Source organism: Pantherophis guttatus, chromosome 8 (assembly GCF_059756535.1).
Source record: "Pantherophis guttatus breed Tessera chromosome 8, ASM5975653v1, whole genome shotgun sequence".
NCBI classification, from domain to species: domain Eukaryota; kingdom Metazoa; phylum Chordata; class Lepidosauria; order Squamata; family Colubridae; genus Pantherophis; species Pantherophis guttatus.
The window spans coordinates 14,244,332-14,267,459 of NC_142070.1; the positions used below are offsets into that span (position 1 = coordinate 14,244,332).

The 23,128-nt window shown below is 41.7% G+C and overlaps 1 protein-coding gene across 1 annotated transcript; it reads left to right on the top strand.

The window, feature by feature from the left end:
* Positions 1-7,088: 7,088 nt before the first annotated feature.
* On the top strand, positions 7,089-19,093 carry MEPE (matrix extracellular phosphoglycoprotein). The gene is made up of 5 exons (XM_034440530.3): positions 7,089-7,169; positions 9,534-9,599; positions 10,743-10,796; positions 13,049-13,141; positions 16,939-19,093. The coding sequence occupies exons 2-5, from the start codon at positions 9,546-9,548 to the stop codon at positions 18,982-18,984; spliced, it is 2,247 nt and encodes a 748-aa protein (XP_034296421.2). The 5' UTR covers positions 7,089-7,169; positions 9,534-9,545; the 3' UTR covers positions 18,985-19,093.
* The last annotated feature ends 4,035 nt before the right edge of the window (positions 19,094-23,128 follow it).

A 23,128-nucleotide genomic window follows, 5' to 3' on the forward strand; every position in this document is an offset into this window, starting at 1 on the left:
TGGTTCAAATTTATTTAAACAGTATGATCTCCATCCTCATGTTATCTGTGGAAACCTCAACTCATGATCCCTAGAATATGTTCAAAACCAAGGACAGTTCTATAAAAGGAAGAGGGTGACTGAATATATCCATCTTTAATACATTTTTCATAATATTTCTGGCATATATGTACTCTTTTTGATCATAGACCTGAACAAGGTCAATTCAACTGCACACATGAAAAATTTCCGGAAACAGTTCATGTTTAGCAATAAGAAAACATCGTAAAAATTCAAAATATATAGATATAATTTTATGGCTTAAGAGAATTTAACTGTCCCTTATGAACCTTGAGGGATAGTTCCATTTAAAGGTTCGCTAGGCAACATTGTTTTAAAAAATTTTAGATCTAAAAATTGTTGAAAACTTGCACAGACACACTTGTACAACTTTTGGACAATATAGAATATAGATAGTTGAATATAAAGTAAAGACCACTGTCTTATTTTGTTAGATTATTAGTTCATTAGCACTGAATGAATTAGCTGGATACCAATTAGTTCATTAAGTCTATGCTTGGGATCTACACAGGGGTGAAATCTACTTACCTTCCCTACCGGTTCAGAAGTGCGCACACGCATGTCACATGCACAGATGGACTCTCTGCGCATGCGCAGGGGGTAAAAAACAAATTTTAACCAGGAAGTAACGATGACCAGGCGGGTTGGTGGGCGGAGGCTTGAGCTGCCATTGCTACCGGTCCAAACCAGTAGCATTTCACCCCTGGATCTACAGATGCTTTGCTGAGATTTCAGCAAAACCTCCGAAGTGAACCTGCTAAAATTCCATAAGATTTGTCACTTCATGAGATTTGGTTTAAAATATTGATATAATATGTATACAATGTTTACAGGAGACATCTGCATTGTTGCACAGATTTATCTAACATTTGCAAAGATTACTAGCCCCAAAACTGGTATTGACTTTCTGGGAAGTAGTTGGGACTGATATATAAAAGAGATGCTTCGTATTATTTAGCCATGTTTTAAGAATACAATCTGAAATTCAGGGAAATCAGGTGTCCACAGATCTACCTCAATGGCAACCATACCTTTCATGCAAAATATTGTCTAATTGTACCGTTTGGACTCTGCCAAGTATCTCTATTTCCTAAAGGCAAAGGTTCCCCTCGCACATACGTGCTAGTCATTCCCGATTCTAGGGGACGGTACTCATCTCCGTTTCTAAGCCGAAGAACCAGTGCTGTCTGATGACAATTCCGTGGTCATGTGGCTGGCATGACTAAACGCTGAAGGCGCACGGAACGCTGTTACCTTCCCACCAACGGTGGTCCCTATTTTTCTACTTGCATTTTTACATGCTTTCAAACTGCTAGGTTGGCAGAAGCTGGGACAAGTAAGGGGAGCTCACACCGTTACACGGCACTAGGGATTTGAACCACTGAACTGCAGACCTTTCTGATCGACAAGCTCAGCGTCTTAGCCACTGAGCCACCGCATCCCCTTCTCTATCTCCTACACGTTCCTAATGGAGCAATCTGGACATAGTCTCTAACATTTATTTCCTAGATGTACAATATGGCTGATAGTAAATTTACATACCTTGTAACAATACACCTCAGGCTTTAGTTTTCAGATAATCATTTGAATTTTTTATTATTTCCTCTTACCCTAAAGGCCCTAGGAAGGCATGTAAATGGCTTTCTTGATCACTACAATGCTTTGAAATGACATTTACACATTGTTTGGAAATGGATTATCACTATCTGGCGCAAATGTGGTGGGTATTTATAAAGAAAAATGACAGCATGAATGAAAGCAAGTGGATCACCAAGGAGATGAAAATTCAGGAAAACATTCAGGAAATAATTAAGACAGTAGTAAAGATTATGTTGTTGTTATTTTTTAATGAAAGTTGCTCTCGGAACATCAAAGGAAAGTAAGTTATCTTAATAACCAGAAGACCACACAACCACCCAAAGCTTCCAAGGATGGAAGCCATAACAGTGGTGAAATCCAATTTTTTTTACTACTGGTTCTGTGGGCGTGGCATGGTGGGCACGTTGTGGCTTGGTGGGTGTAGCAGAAGAAGGATACTGCAAAATCTCCATTCCCACTCCACTCTAGGGGAAGGATACTGCAAAATCCCCATTCCCTCCCCACTACTGGGGAAAGGATATGGCAAAATTCCCACCCCACTCTGGGACCAGCCAGAGGTGGTATTTGCCAGTTCTCCAAACTGCTCAAAATTTCCGCTACTGGTTCTCCAGAACCTGTCAGAACCTGCTGGATTTCACCCCAGAGCTATAGGCATAACCAAGAAACAGAAGAAGTTACTAGACTTCACTCATCATTCAGAATATTGGCCCACCTTTGTATTCTCAGGAATATTTTTTTACCATAGATCACAATGTACATGTAGTCCTCAACTTATGACCACAATTGAGCCCAAAATTTATGTTGCTAAGTGAAAAATGTGCTAAATGAGCTTTGCCTCATTTTACAAGTTTTCTTGCCACATTGGTTTAAGTGAATCACTACAGTTGTTAAATTAGCAACATGGTTGTTAAGTGAATCTGGTTTTTCCATGGACTTTGCTTGTCACAAGTTTGCAAAAGGGGCTGACCCCAGGACACTGAAACCGTCACAAATGTGAGTTGGTTGTCAAGCATCCGAATGTAAATCATGTGACCATGGGGATGTTGCAATGGTCATAAATGTGAAAAATGATAATAAGTCACTTTTTTCAGTGCCGTTATAACTTCGAACAGTCACTAAGCAAACTGTTGTAAGGCGAGGACTACCTATATATGATTATTATAATTAATATAATGAATGCTTTTTCTAGTGTTTTGGCCTTTCTGTCTGTCTCATTTAAAATAACAATTTAGCAACAAGTGCTTTGGGGTCAGCACCAAGGCTTCTGTGGAAGAAACATATTGGATTAGATCCGAAGCATTTTTTTATATAGAACGAGGTAGCCTAAATTAGATCATAATTAGCAGGCAATGCTAGCAGTGGAAGAACAGAGATCTGGCGAAACAGCAGAGTTCAATGGAAGAAGTGACAGCTGCAGCTTCTAATTCCTCAAGCACAGATGGAATCAATATGACTAAGAATAGCAGTCAAATATCTCGAGAGTAGCTCTTAGTCTTAATCATGGATGTCAAACTCGATTTCATTGGGGTTGTGTTTGACCTCGGGGGGGGGGGGGTTGGAGTGGGCATGGCCAGGGTAGGTGTCACCAACTTGTCACTTGTGTCGGGTGCGCATGTGGTGGCCTGAGCGCTCTGCCAGCTAAAACAGGATTCCGAACTCCGTTTTCAGCTGTGACGGCCTCCTGCAACCCTCTGCAGGAGAAAACAGAGCTCGGGAGGGCTACACGCGGCCCACGCAAGCTCCGTTTTCAGCTGCACCGGTCTCCTGCAACCCTCCGTTTTCGCTGACAGAGGCACCGTGGGCCAGTCCTTCACTGTTTCCAGGGTGGCCCCACGGGCTAGATCTAAGCACTTGTGGACTTCAACTCCCAGAATTCCAGCAAAGCTGGCTGAGGAATTCTGGGAGTTGAAGTCCACCAGTCTTAAAGTTGTCAAGGTTGGAGACCCCTGACCTAGAAAGCTTTGGTTATAAACTCAAAACAAATACATGTACAAGAACATGAAGAGTAAGAACAAGAACAAGAATACTTTATTTTTTTTTTAATAAGGTACTTTCTTCCCTGCTTGTGGATTTGTTTTAGTTGATCCTTCCCTTGTTCAATCTGGTTTCAGACCCAGGACACCTTAGCTGGAAAGGTCCATATGCTTTACATTTTTTAATCTCACCCACCTACCCCAAAACGATCCGATTATTGGAATTTAGGCTGCAAAAGTTTCTATGTGTTTGACCTAGGACATGGGTGTCGAACTCAATTTCACTGAGGGCCGCATCAGGGCTGTGTTTGACTTTGTGGGCTGGGGTGCGCGTGGCCAGGGTGGGTGGGGCCTGCTCGATGTTCGTGTCGGGGGCTCCTGTGGTGGCCCGAGCGCACTGCCAGCGGAAACGGGTTCCCGAGCTCCGTTTTCAGCTGCGAGGGTCTCCTGCAACCCTCTGCCAGTGAAAATGGAGCTCGGGAGGGCCGCATGCAGCCCACCCAAGCTCCATTTTCGCTGGCTGAAGCACCGCGGGCTGGTCCTTCATATTTCCAGGACAGCCCTGCGGACCAGATCTAACAATCCCACAGGCCACATCCAGCCCTTGGGCCTTGCGTTTGACACCCCTGATGTAGGAGCTCCTGACAGAAATTAATCAATCCAGCTCAGTGTCAACTCGCAAAGCATCCCTGACACTGAGATGGTTTGCAGTTTCTCCCTCCTAAAAATATTAGGAATGAATATATGTGAGTATATGTACCTATAGTTATGCCTGAATAACAATGGATCTGAACATTTTTCATCTAACATTTGGTCACCGTCTTATATTTCTTAGTAATAGCTGAGGGAATTCTTTCTGCTGCTAAAAAACAATATGCCGGTAAATCCTTCAGTGAAAGTACGGCTACAGAACCACTTAACATTAAAAAAAGAAACTGCCAGTATTTCATAAAGTCTGAGATGATGGATGGTACTTTCACAATAAAAGGCATCTCACCCCTCATTTACCAATGTTCCATTTTTATTTTAAACAATATTTTTCTTCTTTTCACCCAGTGAGTTGTCATTTCTTTTACCCAATGGCCTCCATTATCTCATTTCAACTCTGTCTGATCCGTGTGCATCTGACAAAAGAGACTACTGCAGACCAATTAGTGTCTAAAAGTTTCCACAATAGCTATTTTTGTATGGTTAGTAACACAAGCACGAAGGGGGGGAAAAAAGCCTTCCTTGGAAGTCAAAACACATCCTTATAACTCAAGAGTTTCTCATCCTTGGCAACTTTAAGATGTGTGGACTTCAACTCCCAGAATTCCCCAGCCAGTTGCCAAGGTTGAGAAAACATGTTATAACAGTTCTGACATATTCAGTTTAATTACATCTATCAGACCAATACATACATACATACATACATACATACATACATACATACATACATACATACATACAGTCCTCAACATAGGACCACAATTGAACCCAACATTTCTGTTGTTAAATGAAACATTTGTTAAGCGAGTTTTGCCCCATTTTATGTTATGCCCCACTTTCTTGCCACAGTTGTTAAGTGAATCACTGCAGTTGTTAAGTTGGTAACCTGGTTGTTAAGTGAATCTGGCATCTCTACTGACTTTGCTTGTCAAAAAGTTGCAAAAGGATGACTTTGGGACACAGCAATGGTCATAAGTATGAGACAGGTGCCAAGCACCTGAATTTTGATCACATGATCAGGAGGATGCCACAAAGGTCTTAAGTGTGAAAAATGGTCATAAGTCACTTTTTTCAGTGCCGTTGTAACTTTGAATAGTCACTAAATGAACTTGATCTTTCTTTATCTTTATCTTTATTTGATTTATATACCGCCCTACTCCCGAAGGACTCAGGGCGGTGAACAGCCAAACGATAAAATACATAAATACAAAATTTAAAAACAGAATAAAACCGAATTAAACAATTTGGCCCAGACAGATTTAAAACACCCCAATCATTTAAAAACATATTCATATTAAAAAGAAAAAGGGAAAAGATTAGGCCAGGCCCGCCTGGTGGAATAAAAAGGTTTTGAGAGCGCGGCGGAAGGTGCGCAGATCCGGGATCCTCCGTATCTCCGGGGGGAGCTCATTCCAGATAGTAGGTGCCCCCACAGAGAAGGCTCTCCCCCTAGGGGCCGCCAGTCGACATTGTTTGGCTGACGGCACCCGGAGGAGCCCCTCTCTATGAGAGCGTACCGGCTAGTGGGAGGCTATTGGTGGTAGTAGGCGGTCCCGAACTGTTGTAAGTGGAAGATGTACAAACATACATACATACATATATATGAATATACATACATACATACCAGGGGTGGGTTCTACTTACTACCAGTTCGCATTGCGCCGATGCCACTGGTGGGTTCCTACCGGTGTTACCACCGGTTCTCTTCGCACTTGCGCTTTGCGCGCGACAGCAAACCTACTTAACATTCCTTCCTCCTCCTTTTCCTCCCATAACAACAACACCTTTGAGGTGAGGGAAGATGACTGGTTTAAAGTCATGATACAGGCTTACCTTTTTTACTGGCATCCCTCTCTGCTCTTTTAAACATAGCTCTGCCAAGGGACGCGGTGGCTCAGTGGCTAAGATGCTGAGCTTGTCGATCAGAAGGTCAGCAGTTCAGCAGTTTGAATCCCTAGTGCCGCACAATGGGGTGAGTTCCCATTACTTGTCCCAGCTTTTGCCAACCTAGCAATTTGAAAGCACGTAAAAAAATGCAAGTAGAAAAATAGGGACCACTTTTGGTGGGAAGGTAACAGCGTTCCGTGGGCCTTTAGCGTTTAGTCATGCCAGCCACATGACCACAGAGACATCTTCGAATAGTGCTGGCTCCTTGGCTATGAAACGGAGATGAGCACCACCCCCTAGAGTCAGGAATGACTAGCACATATGTGAGAGGGGAACCTTTGCCTTTACCTTTCAACCAATGTTACTTTTTAAAAATCATGAACATTAGTAAAATAACTACCATGTCCCCAAACAGCTAAATAAAATCATGAGACTTGAAGCTGGCATTCTGTTTTGCAGTATCCCAGCTTTTCTGATTAATTATTATTAAACTTAAAATAAATAAACCACTTAGATCAAGGAATGTGAAAGGACAAGACGTCTTCGGACAGAGCTGGCTCTTCGGCTTTTGAAATGGAGATGAGCACCGTCCCCTAGAGTTGGGAATGACTAGCACATATGTGCGAGGGGAACCCTTACCTTTACCTTACCTGCCATGATATTAAATTCTACCCTGACTGCCATACTTACAATAAAGCCTCTTAAGCTGTACAATAGATATTTATAAACAACCTTTTGTTTATTCAACTAGCTGGAACATTAGGTGGTTGTCTTCCACCACAAAACCATTTTTAGGTTAAAAATTGACCCTCCCCCAGTTATCTGTGGGCAAGTCCTAAAAGTAGCCAGATTGAGCATGGCTGTTATAATTTAAACTTCAACAAGGTGTGTGAAGGACTGCAGACAACTGCTGGAGGTATCTGGTCTTCAGAAAGAGAGGAGGTAACCCCTTTGTTTCTTCTGTCCTACAAAAATCTTCCTTCCCCTCTGATTAGGCTAAGCACAAATCGTCTGTATGACTATCTTGAATGCTGTTTAAAAGGAACTTGAACTAGGCATTAAGCTGATTGAATTACTCAGATTGGTTAAATGGGTATTTTGCTAGAAGGAGCTGAATTACCTTTAAAACAAACCCAGGTCACTGTTTGGATCATAACCTTCCTCTTAAACACAACCATGCCTTGGACTATAATTATCACCAAGTCCAAGCCGATATTAATTGTGTTTATTAAAAATGAAGGGATTTGAACTCCAAAGCATAAGGAGTATGTTGTGAATAGGTTAATTAGAAGGATAAATAGAAGGATAAATAGAATCTGGGCAAATATGTTACTCTTTATAGTATTATATAAAGGTCAATAAACATCTATCAGCATTTCATAAATCATTTGTTGTATTCGTTAATTGTTGTATCTGGAGTTTGGGAAAAGATATTTTGAACTATCTGCTGGCATAATGAATCTAACTGCTAGTATTAGTATTGATTAAGTATTTATTTATTTTATTGTTGGTATGATTTATATTGGAGGGTTTGTGATATATTAGATTTTTATTAACTTAAAATGTTGTTAACATATTACTAAGATATGTTCAAACTAACTGTTAGTGGATGCAGTTTAATGTGCGCAAGTTTTATGAGATTAGGAACACAATCCTTAACAGGCATATTAAAAAGAACTAGTGTGAGTAATCCTCACTACGAAATTAGTATGTTTAGGATTGTAGTCTGAATAATTTCCTTCTTCAACAATTCTGCAATATTATTTATGTATTTATCTATTTTATTATTTATTTATTCATTCATTCATTCAATTTCTATAGTCACCCAACTCAATCAAGTAATTCAAGTGGGTATTTTATATGTTTATTTGTTTGTTTGTTTGTTTATCACATTTAGAAACTGCCCATCCCATGCATAGAGCAAATCTGGGAGGTGTAGAAGACATAAAATCATAATTCTCTCTCTCTCTCTCTCTCTCTCCCTCCCTCCCTCCCTCCCTCCCTCCCTCCCTCCCTCTCTCTCTCTCTCTTATGAAAGGGGGCAGTTATGCACTTTTATTATTTGTTATTGCAACTATACAATTGCAATTAGGCAATTTTGTGAATTTAAATAATCTGAAGCAGGGGAAGACCATTTTATGTCCTTGACATTTTGGATTATAACTCCCCCTGTTAGCTATGCTGGCTGACATCATGGATGGATACTGAAATTCAATGGGTTTTAGAAGATATCAGACTGCTTGATCCCAAAGTAGACAAATATTTCTGTCAAATATTTATGAGTTATATACCTTATGCAATTTTGTGTGTGCCTACCTATGTAGGTAGCCAAAACATTGAATCGAATCGAATCGAATCGAATCGAATCGAATCGAATAGAATCGAATCGAATCGAATCGAATCGAATAGAATAGAATAGAATAGAATAGAATAGAATAGAATAGAATAGAATAGAATAGAATAGAATAGAATAGAATAGAATTCTTTATTGGCCAAGTGTGATTGGACTCACAAGGAATTTTTCTTGGTGCATATGCTCTCAGTGTATATAAGGAGAATAAAATACATTCATCAAGAATAAAAAGATACAACACTTAGTGATAGTCAAGGTTACTAATAAGCTATCAAATCGTACTAGGAAACAATAAAAACAATATAAATTGAAAGATACTGATCATCTGAACTCAACTCATGGAGTAAGAAATCTTACTTTCAATCTACATCAGATAGGATGCTATCTGACATAAAACAAACCATAACTCAATCATATAGTTCACAGCAATTTTTCCGATGTGGAACAATTATGTCCATATGAAGAACTATGGCTTAGTACGCTGTTGTAAACCCAGTAATTGGAGGCAGGGATGTGTGTGTCAAATCCCCACTTAGTTATGGAAAATATCCTTATCAGATACCCTTCAGATAGCCATGACTTCTTCACTTACCTCACCACGCACAGGTTAAAAGTTGGAAGGACCTACAAATGCAGAAAAGGGCAATCAAAGATGTAACAAATCAATGAATACATGTTGAATTTCTATTCTATTCTATTCTATTCTATTCTATTCTACTCTACTCTACTCTACTCTACTCTACTCTACTCTACTCTACTCTACTCTACTCTACTCTACTCTACTCTATTCTATTCTTTACATGTGGATTCCACTTACCTTACTGAACCAGTTTATCAAAAGAAGAAATGGCATGCTAATGATACTTAAACATATAAATAAAAACATCCTGGAGCTAGCTAGCTGACTAAAATGAAACAGTAAACTGTATTGTGTTGTTCTGCTTTATCCTTAGAGAATTCTTAACATGAAGGCTGTCCTGCTGTATTTTTGCTTCTGCAGCCTCGCTTGGGCACAGTCAGTAAGTATTGGTAATTTTAAGTTGCAGTCGTAAGCATACTTCTGAAGAGTTTGTATGGTTTATATGCAGTAGGTTTCTTTAGCTCTGTCCTCCAAACAGTTATATGTATTACGCTAAGATTCCTGTGTCCATCTATGGTAACTCTTCCACTGTAAGTGTCCATTCATTAACAGAGTCAATAGTTCAGCTGTAATGTAATATATCTGAAAGACATCAAGGCTGATACAAGGCTGGAATAATATTTGTGCAATGATTAGGGCAAGAAGGGTAAATACCCAGAATCTTGCATATAGGTACAATAGTGGCCAAAATTGTGGAAAACTTTTGTGAAAAGTGTATTTTTGAGGTTTGATGGCTAATAACACCACCATCCTCCTGAGTAGCCACTCCTGCCTTTTGGGAGCCCTGCGTGCTTGAGCATTGAGGAGAGTCTCCTCCACTTCGCTCTCTCCACTTGAAGAAGCCTCTTCTGAAGGCCCTGGCTGGCACCACATTCTCTTCAGCCTCCTCGCTGTCCGACGTGAGCGCCGGCTGTGCAGGCTGCTAGCGCGACACCACACCAGCCTCCTCGTTGTCGGGATCAGCCACGATCCGCGCAGGCCGCTGGTGGGCCACAACACTAAGTGTGATTGGACACACAAGGAATTTGTCTTGGGGCATATGCTCTCAGTGTACATAAAAGAAAAGATACATTCGTCAAGAATCATAAGGTACAACACTTAATGATAGTCATAGGGAAACAGTCAATATAAATCTTAAGGATACCAGCAGCAAGGTTACAGCCATACAGTCATAAGTGGCAGGAGATGGGTGATAGGAACAATGAGAAGATTAATAGTAATGCAGACTTAGTAACTAGTTTGACAGTGTTGAGGGAATTATTTGTAATTATAATTATTTTTAAAAATTGTAATTATAAAAAAGTATAGAATTGAAGCTTTCTTCATTTACACTGAAATTCAATCAAATTCCATTTTTATTCTGACTCCGTCCAATTCTTTCTCCTGGTTACAACCAACTTTTGTAGCATATTATCTCAGCCCCTCCAAAATTTGTGCACCTTACCTTGAGCACAAGACATGAAATTATTAACTTTGGTGATGAATGATTTTGTCATTCTCGGTCTCCTCCATTTTCTTCCAGGAGCTTCACACCCATTACAGAAAAGGAAAGCAGAAATGTGTTGGGGAACATCAGGTAAGTTTAACAATCGCTGTGACAAAAATATAGTTTCCACCTATTTCTTGCTAATAAAGAAATCCGTGACTTAAAACCGTAATCGATCCTGCCAGTGGTAGGATTCAAATAATTTAACAACGGGTTCTCTGCCCTAATGACTGGCTGGGTGGGTGTGGCTATGGTGGGCGTGGCCAGGTGGTGTGACAGGCAGCACTCGGCCTCCTGCACCCCCCTGGAGCAAAAATGGGTTGTGGGGGGGCACCCCCCACACCCTGTTTTGGGCCTAGTAGGTCTCCCTGTAGCTTCCTGGGAGCATAAATGGGCCACAGGGGACTGGGCCGCACCCCCCACGCCCCGTTTTGGTCCTAGTAGGCCTTCCTGCAGCTTCTTGGGAGCAAAAATGGGCTGAGGGGAGGCCGCACCCCCGTGCCCTGTTTTGGGCCTAGTAGGGGGCCAAAATGGGGCACGTGGGGACTCCTGGAAGGGCCGGGGAGTGGAGGGGCCATGCAGCAATTTAAGAACCAGTTCGCCCGAACCGGTCCAAACCGGCTAAATAACACCACTGTAGCCTGCCCATTACAGTCACAAGAGGTGATGGCTAAGTGAGATGGCCTCACTTAATGCCCTTCACTCCCTGCTCTTCCTGATGCGGTTGATGCGGTTGTTAAATGACCATGCTGGGTTGTTCAATGGAACACAGGGTTCCTCAGGGTCAGGGAGGCAGGGGGAGGCCCACATCCACCTGCTCTGGGCTTCCCAATGCCTCCCACAACCTCTGAGATACCCCTTGCTTCACTTTCTGCCCCTTGGGGTCCCCATAGTTCTTGAACCTCCTTTTCCCTACGTAGGGTCTCTGCCAGCTTTCCCCTTTCCCAGACATCTAGGAAAGATAATTGAAGAGGAAGATGTGGAGCCCAGTGGAATGGAAAGCAGGTCTAATGCCTGTGGGAATCCAGTGTGGGGGATGGGGGTGGGAGATGGGGGGGCACTGCAGCATCCTTGCAGTAGGTCATATGGATGAACAACCACAGAGATACTGCAGCAGCCATGACCTCAGGACAGAATCATAATTAGCTTTCAGAGGCGCTGCTGTACATTCTGTACAACTTGTACAAATCTTTACAAGTCTGTGCAAGCAAAGAAGAGAGAGAAAAATATACATTTCAAGATTTATTAAATATGCATTTCCACAATATGAAATGTCCTACTTTCTGAATCTCAGTTCACTAAAAGCTAATTCAACTCAAGGCATTTGTTAATTGAATCAAACAATTCCATGTCAATAGCAATAGTAATAGCACTTAGACTTATATACTGCTTCACATTGATTTAAAGCCCTCTCTAAGCGGTTTACAGAGTCAGCATATTGGCCCCAACAATTTGGGTCTTCATTTTACCGACCTCAGAAAGATGGAAGGCTGAATCAACTTTGACTGGTTAGAATTGAACTGCTGGCAGTTGGCAGAATTGCAGTCTATTGCTGGCAGTCGGCAATACTGCATTCTAACCATCACACCACCACGTCAAGATGGAGTCATGTTTCTATCTCTTCTGAGTTATCTCAATGAGAATAGATTTTTAAGTGAGGCCAGGTCTTCTCCAATAAAGAAGCAATTCTGCTACTTTGGCCGCTGGAATGTTGAAGAGTTCAAAATTCATTTCAAGTATTTCAAGTGGTTCTAATAATGCATTCTGTATTTATTTGCAAGTTTCTTGGATTTTTAAAAATTCATTTATTTTAATGAAACAATGAGGTTATAATAAAAAAAAACAGCAGTAATGTTCTTTCCTAAAATCTGAGATTATTTTCATTGAGTTCACTAAAATCTTAACAGATTTGAGAAACCCCTGAGATTTACAGCATTTAAAAACATTGTTTTGGTGCTCACACTAGGAAATCTATTTTACATATTTCTATAACAACAAAATCAAGTCTGGATGGGAAAAAAGATTAAGTCTGCCCTCTAGTGGTACTAATAATTTCCAGAAAATCAGAGAAAAGTTAAATCTGTAAAAAATTGATACAAACTACGATCTTAGAGTGGAAACTTGAATGTGTTTATCTATGATCATCACCAATACTGTTGATAATGCAACTTTGGTTTCTGTTTTATTTTTCCTCCTGCCCATGGCTGAAATAAATAGAAATCAAAGTTCAGGAAAGTGACTTGATGCTTTCAAATCAAAAGTAACGTAGGGTATAAGTTGACCTCTTCTATTCTTAAAAGCTCAAAAAACTGCTTCTAACACTTGATTTCTCTTGTCCACAGATAACAGTCAAAAGTCGTCATTCCAAGCATGGGTTTTACATATTCAATTATATGTATTCCTCTTCAAAGCCAAACAATCAAACACAGATTAAGGTAAAATAATGTTTTTATTTGTGCATTTTTTTTTCTTTAACTCCATTTTTATCATCGCACATATGCCAAGGCTGTATAATTTCATTCAAGAATTTCTATGTGCTGTAGATGCTACATCTACTATCTGTAAAGCAGGTTTGACCGGCAAGGTAGCAATAGTTGTTTCTAAAGTGTAAAGTCTTGCAGGGAAAATATTTTAAAATTGATCCCAACAAAAAAAAAGGGGGGGGGGGTATCTTATTTAATAAGGATAGGTAATGTTCTTTCTTCTGTTGGAAGAAATGTCCATCTGGGTTCAGTCCCAAATGGGGAAGAAAGACACTGGAAACATGGAGATTGCTTGGAAAGATGGTTTTTAATGGTAGACAGGATCACACGCCTTGAAGATCTTAGGTGAAGAGAAAAAAAAGGAAGAGATGCTGAGAGTGCCTGAGTTTTATACCCTCTCTGGACTTTTGAATTTGAGCTTGTATTCCGATTGGTTGTCAGACTTCCATGGGGCCATGCAGGGGCAACTCTGTAGGCTGTCCTGAGTCCCAAGCTTGGTTGACTCTTGCTGGGTGATGATGTAATGAAAAGGCTTTGGGATTCCTATTAAGGCTCTGCCTGAAGGAGGTAGATCTTTGTTATGTAGAATAGACTGGCCCAGGCCTTAATGGCCCATTGACAAAGGTGGGGGCACTGAGTTTCTGCGTCCCTTTTGGGGAAAATATTCTGCCCTTTTAATATTTCCTACAATATTTCATTTTTCTAGGAGAGGGGTGGATGCTAAATTCCTACACTTCCCAACCAGTGCTTCCCACTGCTACCACATCCCCATGTTGCATTCAGGATTTTTTTTAAAAAGTCTGTGGGGAGCTTGGGAGTCAGGGATGGAAAGGAGCCATTATCCATTGCTATAATGGTGTGTGGGAATGGCCTTGGGGGACGGGGTCAACTGGGCAAAGAGATGTTGCCAAGGGAATTTTCAGTCAGATGTCAGCCTTCCCAGACCGACCACACTGGAAACATAACTAGATGACTTAATTCTACTTTATTGCAAACTTTCATTAACAGAATTTTGCAAATCTGTAACGGAGGTGGTATTCAGCAGGTTCTCACCAGTTCTGGAGAACCGGTAGCGGAAATTTTGAGTAGTTCAGAGAACCGGTAAATACCACCTCTGACTGGCCCCGCCCCCATCTATTCTCTGCCTCCCGAGTCCCATCTGATCGGGAGGAAATGGGGATTTTGCAGGAACCTTCCCCCAGGAGTGGGGAGGGAATGGAGATTTTACAGTATCCTTCCCCTGCCACGCTCACCAAGCCACGCCCACAGAACCAGTAGTAAAAATGTTTGGATCCCACCACTGATCTGTAAGTTTATTTATTTATTTATTTATTGGTTCGATTTATATGCCGCCCTTCTCTGGAGACTCAGGGCGTCTTACAATGCGTTAAGCAATAGCCTTCATACTTTTGTATATACCTGCTTAGTAGGGCTTTCGGGCCCCCCTAAGCGGGGTCCTTTTTTTATACAAAGTCAGCTTATTGCCCCCACAAACCGGGTCCTCATTATACCTACCTCGGAAGGATGGAAGGCTGAGTCAACCTTGAGCCTGGTGAGATTTGAACTCGCAGTAATTGCAGGCAACTGGCAGCTAAGTGCTATTTAACAGCGCTTTAGTCCGCTGCTCCACCAAGGCTTCTTAAGTACAAATGCTTGTAAGTACAAATATAAGCCAGCTCTGTGCTGCAGCAGCCAAAAAAGCCAAGCCAACGCAGTCCTAGGCTGCATTAACACAGGGGTAGAAACAAGATCATGTGAAGTGTTAGTACCACTTTATAATGCCTTGGTAAGGCCACACTTGGAATACTGCATCCAGTTTCGGTCGTCACAATGTAAAAAAGAAGTTAAGACTCTAGAAAGAGTGCAGAGAAGAGCAGCAAAGATGATTAGGGGACTGGAGGCTAAAACATATGAAGAACGGTTGCAGGAACTGGGTATGTCTAGTTTAATGAAAAGAAGGACTAGGGGTGACATGATAGCTGTGTTCCAATATCTCAGGGGCTGCCACCAAGAAGAGGGAGTCAAGCTATTCTCCAAAGCACAAGAGGGCAGGACAAGAAGCAATGGGTGGAAACTAATCAAGGAGAGAAGCAACCTAGAACTAAGGAGAAATTTCCTGACAGTTAGAACAATTAATCAGTGGAACAATTCAGGGCCATCTTAACAGCATTATGGGCCCAGGGCAAAGCAGTGCCCCTACGACAACTACACACAGGAATAAAAATGTAAATGGTCGATAAAATTAAACATATTTTCATGTTAGTATTAATTTTAAAATGCAGTAAAAATATAATAAATATGTTGCTGTATTTATATGACACAAGGTGCATTGAAGGGTTAACATACACAGATTAGTATGGGGCCCCTATGCTTGTGAGGCCCATAGGCAAGTGCCCATCAGGCCCATGCATTAAGACAGCCCTGGAACAACTTGCCTCCAGAAATTGTGAGTGCTCCAGCACTGGAACTTTTAAAGAAGAGATTGGACAAACATTGGTCTGAAATGGTATGCCTGAGCAGGAGGGTAGACGAGAAGACCTTCAAGGTCCCTTCCAACTGTGTTATTCGGTTCTGTTACAATTCCCCACCATTACCTTTACAGTCTGAGAACTTAGAAAGGGTCTCTCCTGGACCTCTTGTTCTGCCCACTATGCAGTTGTGGGCTATGCTACCTCTTATCTAACCATTCACCAGGCAGCATCTCTTTGCCACGTCTCCCAAGGTGATTTTCACAAACCATCACACCTCCTGATCAAGTTCCTGATTTCCTGGTTATAAGGAGAGCAGGACAGCAGCCGATCAGATTTTGGCAGACTGGACGGGGAACTGTCAGAATCCATATGTAGCCTGCAGATCAGAGATTCACCTCTCTAAACCATCGTTTTCTCTTTCCAACAAAAGAAACTGGTCTACAACTATTCTTATCTACATAGGCAATTAGCAAGCTTAGAGGAGAAAACAAAAGTGCAAGAAATAAAACGAGCAGCTTTTAATTCACCATACAGTAGCCCTGAAAAGTTTGAAGACTGGAGGGTTCTAGAGTTAAGTTCTCGATCAAAACAATTACTATTAGAGTATTTGGACACCAAAAGGAAAGAAACACAGAAACATCATACCCTGGCAATGATATTGCCATTTAGAGTATTTATTTATTTGTTTTGTTTTTTAAAAATCCAAGTTGAACTATTTCCCTGGAAATAACTAGAGATAGTAATTTCACCACTCTGTTCCTTAGACCTTATCTTCAGTGATGAGATTCAAATTTTTTTACTACTGGTTCTGTGCGTGTGGCTTGGTGGGTGTGGCTTGGCTTGGCTTGGTGGGTGTGGCAGGGGAAGGATACTGCAAAATCTCCATTTCCACCCCACTCCAGGGGAAGGATACTGTAAAATCTCCATTTCCACCCCACCCCACTAACCTGCTTTCCAGCTCTGTGTGCAGGGCAACAAAAGAAGATCCAGACGATCTGCTGGGACTCAATCAGTTGGGACTCGGGAGGCAGCAAATAGATGAGGGTGGGGCCAGTCAGAGGTGGTATTTGCCGGTTCTCCAAACTACTCAAAATTTCCACTATCAGTTCTCCAGAACCGGTCATAACCGGCTGAATACCACCTCTGCTTATCTTAGCCTTAATGATTAATAATGCCTTTGTTCACTGTTAACAATGAGCCAGATAATAGTATTCTCTTGCCAAAATAACCAGTTTTTAATTTATTTATTTTTTTACTTTTTGGGGAAATCCAACTTAGAAGGAAGACAATGTGCATATTTCCAATCCTATTCTTGATCCTGTGCCGGAATCCAGAGATCTGGTTGACAATCATACTGAAATTGAACAAGTGACAAATGACAAGCAAAAGTATTTAACTGAAATAGAAAATAACAGTCTGGAAAGAACTCCTGAAAACAATCAGGATTTGATTGGACATCATGGGAACATTAGAAAGTGGGATTTGGACCAGCGTCCTGTAGAATTTTTTGAAGATAAAAGAAGGAATGAATTTTCTACTGGATATATGACTGGTGAAATAGAAGGAAGCGGGCATCATTTCCCTGATCCAGTTGACTTCCATCATGCTGTCACTATTGGTAATAAGGACCACGAGGAAGATAAAGACTACCCAGTCCTAGTGAAAGAGAAAGATAATCATTCTGGGGTAGCCAACAATAACAAGCCATTAAAACATAGCGATATCAAAATTGGAGTAAAAGAAAACGATGTCATAATCTCTCCAGAAATAAACATTTCCGTGCCTAAGAAAACTAAGGCCCCTCAAAGGAAAGATTACTCAAAGGTCTTTCTGAAAGAGTCAACTGATGCTCCCAAGAAGCAGCCAGACAAAGGTGAAAGCAATTCTGTCGATCTGTTATACAAGGGCAAAAAGGGCAGAGAAACTTCCCAATTAGCTAGTCATCTTGATGTACAAAGCAATCTTTCCACCGAGTTCCTGGAGAAAATTGAACCCATAAGAACCGGAAACAATTACATTAATGTTTCAAAGTCTAGTGGAATTAAAGCACCTCATGAAAAAAGTATGAGCAATGCAACAGTGTACAAGAAAGAGGGAGATGAAGACACTCTTGTCATTAGGAAATTGGATAGGCCAATGAATACATCTAAAATTAGCAAGCCACATGAAAAAGTGGAAGCGAACGTCGACATCATTAGTATCAGCCGTATGCAAGAAACTAATGTTAACAAGGAACATAAGAAAGATGGAACAACTGAAGATGTAATTACTTCCGTGTCCAACAAGCATATGGAAGTAGCTGTCTCTTCCAGAAAACATAAAAAGGATTATGGGAATGTTGATGTCAGAGGAAGGCTAATAAATCAAGAGGTTAGTCCAGATACGACAAACAAAAATCAAGTTACATTGAATGGAAAGCTCAACAGTCTTGTGGGTAGATTTGAAGTGATCGCCAAACCACCTCTGAAGGGTGAAGCTACTTTCCTTACAAGAATTCCTGAAAATGGAAGATCAGAGCCTAACGCAAAAGAACAAAGCAAGAAAATTACCCTTAAAGTTGATTTCACCAATGAAAAGTCGAAAGGAGATGTTGGTTTCCCCAAAGCTTTTCGAAAAGAGCTTGCCAATCATGAAAAGATCAACCAAAAAAATTATAGAGTCACGCTGAACGATCCAGAATTGAACAAGAAAAGTCGAGAGAGATTTGGTGTTACATTTCAAGACATGGATAACGATAACAAAGAAAATATCCATTTCCAGGTAGGCACTGGAATTGTTGCAGAACTCAAGAAGAGAAATACAATTGAATCTTCCAACACAGAGGCAGAATATCACGGGGGGAAAGCTGCCCTGTCTTTATCTCGTGGATCTCATAGCAATATACAACACGCTGCTCATATTCCAAAGAATGGTCACCTCGCAGCTCAAGGACATTTTTTGTCCACTGTGAAGAAAAAAGTTCCAAAGGCAGGCAAAAAATCTGCTAAAGTTAGTACTGGAATATACAGAAGCTATGCAGCTAAGCAACATCGCAGACATGAGATTTTGAGGAAAAAGAACAGTCAGCATAATAAAAAGCCGCCCTCAGGGAGGAAAGTCCATGTAAGTGACAGCAGCCAATCCTCTGAGAGTAAAGAAAATAGCCGGAATGACAGTCGCCAGTCCAAAGATTATCAAAATGACCAGCCGGATAGTTACCAGTCATCCGAAAGTGTTGAAATTAACCTGTCAGCTGAGAGGGATCTGAGTGTCCATCATAGCCACGTGGAAGAATCAATGACTGCCTCTCAAGAAAATTCCAAGGAGCTCAGAAGTAGCGATTAAATTTGTTGTTGTTGTTGTTTTAAAAAACCACCAATTACATTTGATAAATATCTATCTATCCTTGTGGTGAGATCAGCAGCAAATAAACTTAATAAATTCAATTAATTAATTAAATTTAATACATATATATACACAGACACACACGCGCACACACATATATATAATATACGAAGTAATGACTATGAAGTGGCTAGGATTTCAGCTTGACATGAAAAGATATACATCCAAACAGTGGTGGGGTTCAGCCGGTTCGCACCAGTTCACATGAACCGGTTGTTAAATTATCACCACCATCACCCCGCTTTCAAAGTGGACCCTGGGCGATGCACTGCACTGCAATGAAGAAACAGGCAACGGAGCAGCCAGCATGAGGGAAGGAGAAGGCCGCTTTCCCTCTTTCTTCTCCCTGCTCCTCCTCCTTCCCTCGTGGCGGCCGCTCCGTTGCCCGTTTCTCCATTGCAGCGCCCAGGATCCATTTTGATAGCGCAGGGGAGGGTGTAATTTAACAACCGGTTTGCCCAGGGTCAGGTTGGCCGTCGCATGAGGCTCGTCCCACATGTGTGGCGGAGCTGGAGGATGGGAATGGGCCACGGCTCCCATGATAGCCAACCTGATCCTGGGCAAACTGGTTGTTAAATTATTTGAAACCCACCACTGCATCTGTATTTTTTCAAGTCAAGCTTAAGTTCTAGTCACTTCATAGTCATTTCATGATAGGGTTTTGGCAATAATACAGTTGCCCTGCTTCCCTCCAGAATGTGTTTGGACTACCCAGTCTGACTTCCAATAGTTGTCTCCTACCCAGGTACTACCCAAAGTCTCACAATATATAGTTATAAGACATAAAAGGTGAGGTTGGGGACAGATAATTCAGACAAAGTCTGTTTTATGGTCAATTAACAGTGAACTCTAACTTGACTGCACATAACCCTAACCCTAACCCTAACTCTAACCTAGATATAGTTTTCCTATTGAGTTCAATGGGGCTTTCAATCAGGTTTGGATGTATATGACGGCTGTCTAAAAGCATTATTAAAAGTCATAAATATTTAGTGAGATGCCTTCTTTTTTAAAAAAAAAAACCCAATAGAGATTAGTTGAAGGAAGGAGCGTCAAAACAAATTGGCTTGTTCATATAAATTGACCTATGTCCTCACAGAAGAGGTGGGATTTAGACCATAAGGCCATGATCACGTCAGCAGATTCCCATGATCCAGGACAAAAGAAGTTGACAAGTACATGGATGGATAGAGATTAGTAACCTAATAGTCACCCAGGAGAAATGACTTCTTGGGGGGAGGGCGAAATTACACGTCTGGTTGAAGCATTTCCACTCCACCAAATCCTTTAAAACCATGGATGAAATCTATTCATCCCAACTTGTAAATATAATAAAATAGCTATGCATTTATGTTCTTTGACTGGATATCAGGATACCAACGTAATCTTAATCATATGACAGACATTCTAATTTTCTACCAATAAAACTATATTATGAAACATTAGATATCTGTCAATACGCTAGATTTCTTAACAACTGATACTTCGGTGCTATTGCATACCAATAAAGTATTTAAGAATACCAACATTTTGTCATTTTTGAAAATAATAAATTGCATTTCTCCATTGACTTCAGTAGAAGGTCCTATGGCCATATCTGCATGAATAATCCAGGGAATATTATGTGGTTACAAAAAGTTGAAAATAGAGTGCCAAGCGTCTGAATTGCAGTCATGTGACTGAAGGGATGCTATGAGGATCATAAGTGTGAGGACTAGTCATAAGTGTGAGGACCAGTCATACACCACTTTTTTCAGCACTGCGGTAACTTCAAACAGTTGCAAAATGAATGGTTTTAAGTCGAGGACTATAGATAAACAGACAGACAGACACATTCCAGCAGCTTTATTATGAAAACTTTTGTTAGTTAGTTTTCTGATAACAGGATAGAATTTAGTAGCTAGATATCAGCTTTAGGAGTCTTGATGGTGCAGAGGTTAGAATACAGCAAACTAATTCTGCCCACAGCCTGAAGTTTGATCCCGATGGGGTTCGAGGTTGACTCAGTCTTCCATCTTTCTGAGATCGGTAAAATGAGGACACAGATTGTTGGGTGCAATATGCAAACAATGCTGACATTGTAAGCCCACCCAGAGAATGCTGCAAAGCATTATGGAGCTGTATATAAGTCTAAGTGCTATTGCTAGCTTTTCTATTTCAATCTTGTTCCCTCTGCTGGAAAGTTGTCAGCATGACAAATTAAATTTATAAAAAGTTAATTACATGAAAGATATTTGAAACGGGGACATCTTACTTCAGTTTCTGCACCCATTGTACTGTCCCATCTTTCAGTACTAAACCAAGGGTAAATAATTTTAGTTAATCTCTACCAATCTAAGAGAGGAAAGCAACGAACTTCACTCCTATCAGCCTGCTGAACGTGTTCAGTTTTATTAATCTGTTTGCCTCCCCTTGCTTTTCTTTTGCTGAATAGGTGGTCATACATATAAAAGGAGGGACCATGACTGCCCATTATTAAGTGGATGGGGCCTATTTAGTTCTCAAAGATATATTTCGAAACCAAGGCAGCCAGTGGTGAAATCCAATTTTTTTTTATTACTGGTTGTGTGGGTGTGGCTTGGTGGGTGTGGTGTGGCTTGGTGGGTGTGGCTTGGTGGTGTGGCTTGGTGGGCGTGGCAGGGGAAGGATACTGCAAAATACCCATTTCTTCCCCACTCTGGGGCCAGCCAGAAGTGGTATTTGCCAGTTCTCCGAACTACTCAAAATTTCCGCTACCGGTTCTCCAGAACCTGTCAGAACCTGCCGGATTTCACCCCGAAGGCAGTGCTAGAGGCTGATTCTTTTGCTTAGCAGCAGGACAACTTCCCCTTTCCCCCCCAAAAAAGTGAAGAATTGTGTGGGGGCAAGGTGTTTAGTGGGTAACCAAGGGGATTCATGGCGCATGGTTTCTCCCTATGCTACAGTGGGGACCCCAAGGTTAAAGGCAAACTATATGTGATCATTTTGTTCTGGTTTCAATTTACATAGCATGGTTAGCTGGGAATTTTGGGAGTTGAAAACCACAAGTCTTGCCAAATTCTGAGACCCCTGCCTTAAACCAAGCTAGGTCTACAGTCATGATAGCTCAGGGATGTCCATGTTCTGTCTCCAACCACATGCACACACACCAACAGATGTTCAAGAGTTAAAAGACCAAACCAGCCGGCAAAATCCTTTTCCTTAAGATAACGGAACTTGGCAACAACCTAGTGGCTGCCTGCCAAGAGTTTATTATTTATGAAGAGGAGAGAAAACTTCTCCCCATTTCTGATACATCAAGAGAAACAGCTCAATAATTATGGAGTTAATCAAGTCCAGAGATAATCCAGCTAAATCTTATAGCAAAAGTCCGGCAATGTAGAATGGCGTGGAAGCTTTCAGCTTTGTTCGTCACAAGGTTTGACTGGCCACCACACTCCCTTTTATATCCTGTGGGGTGTGGTCCAGTGACTCAGCCTAATCTCGGGCACGCCTTTTCTTCTGTTGCGCGCGCTTATCTCTGCGACACTGGCATGGATCCAGCCAAGACTCATTACCCTCATCACTGTCCATCTGTGGCTGCGTGGATGTGCTTGGCCCCGGCCCTATCTCTTGCCCTTCGGTGGACACCGAAGGCATTGCCAGAGAGGAGGGTCCTGGAGAGGGAGGCCTTGCCAACTCCTCTTCTTCTCTCTCAGATTCCTCTCCTGCCGATGACACAGGCTCAGGTAATGGAGCCACAACAGTCCACATGATCTGCCTCGGGCAGTGATGGCTAATCTTTTTGCCATCACATGTCAGGAGGGGGGGTGGGGTCGCCCGTGCGCGTGCTCAAACCCATAATTCTATGCACCCCACCCCCACACATGTGCGTGCGACCCCCCCCCACTCTCCCTGCTCCTGGCACGTGATGGCCCAGTAGGCCTGTTTTTTCTCTCTCACCTGGCTCCAGAGCCTCTCCAGAAGTCTGGGGAGGGCAAAAACAGCCTCCCCGCCCCCCAGAGGCCTTCCAGTGGCCAGAAACAGGAAGTTGGCAAACGGGCCGTTTTCGGCCTCCGGAGGACCTCCAGGTGGTTAGGGAAGGCCATTTTTGCCCTCCCCAGAC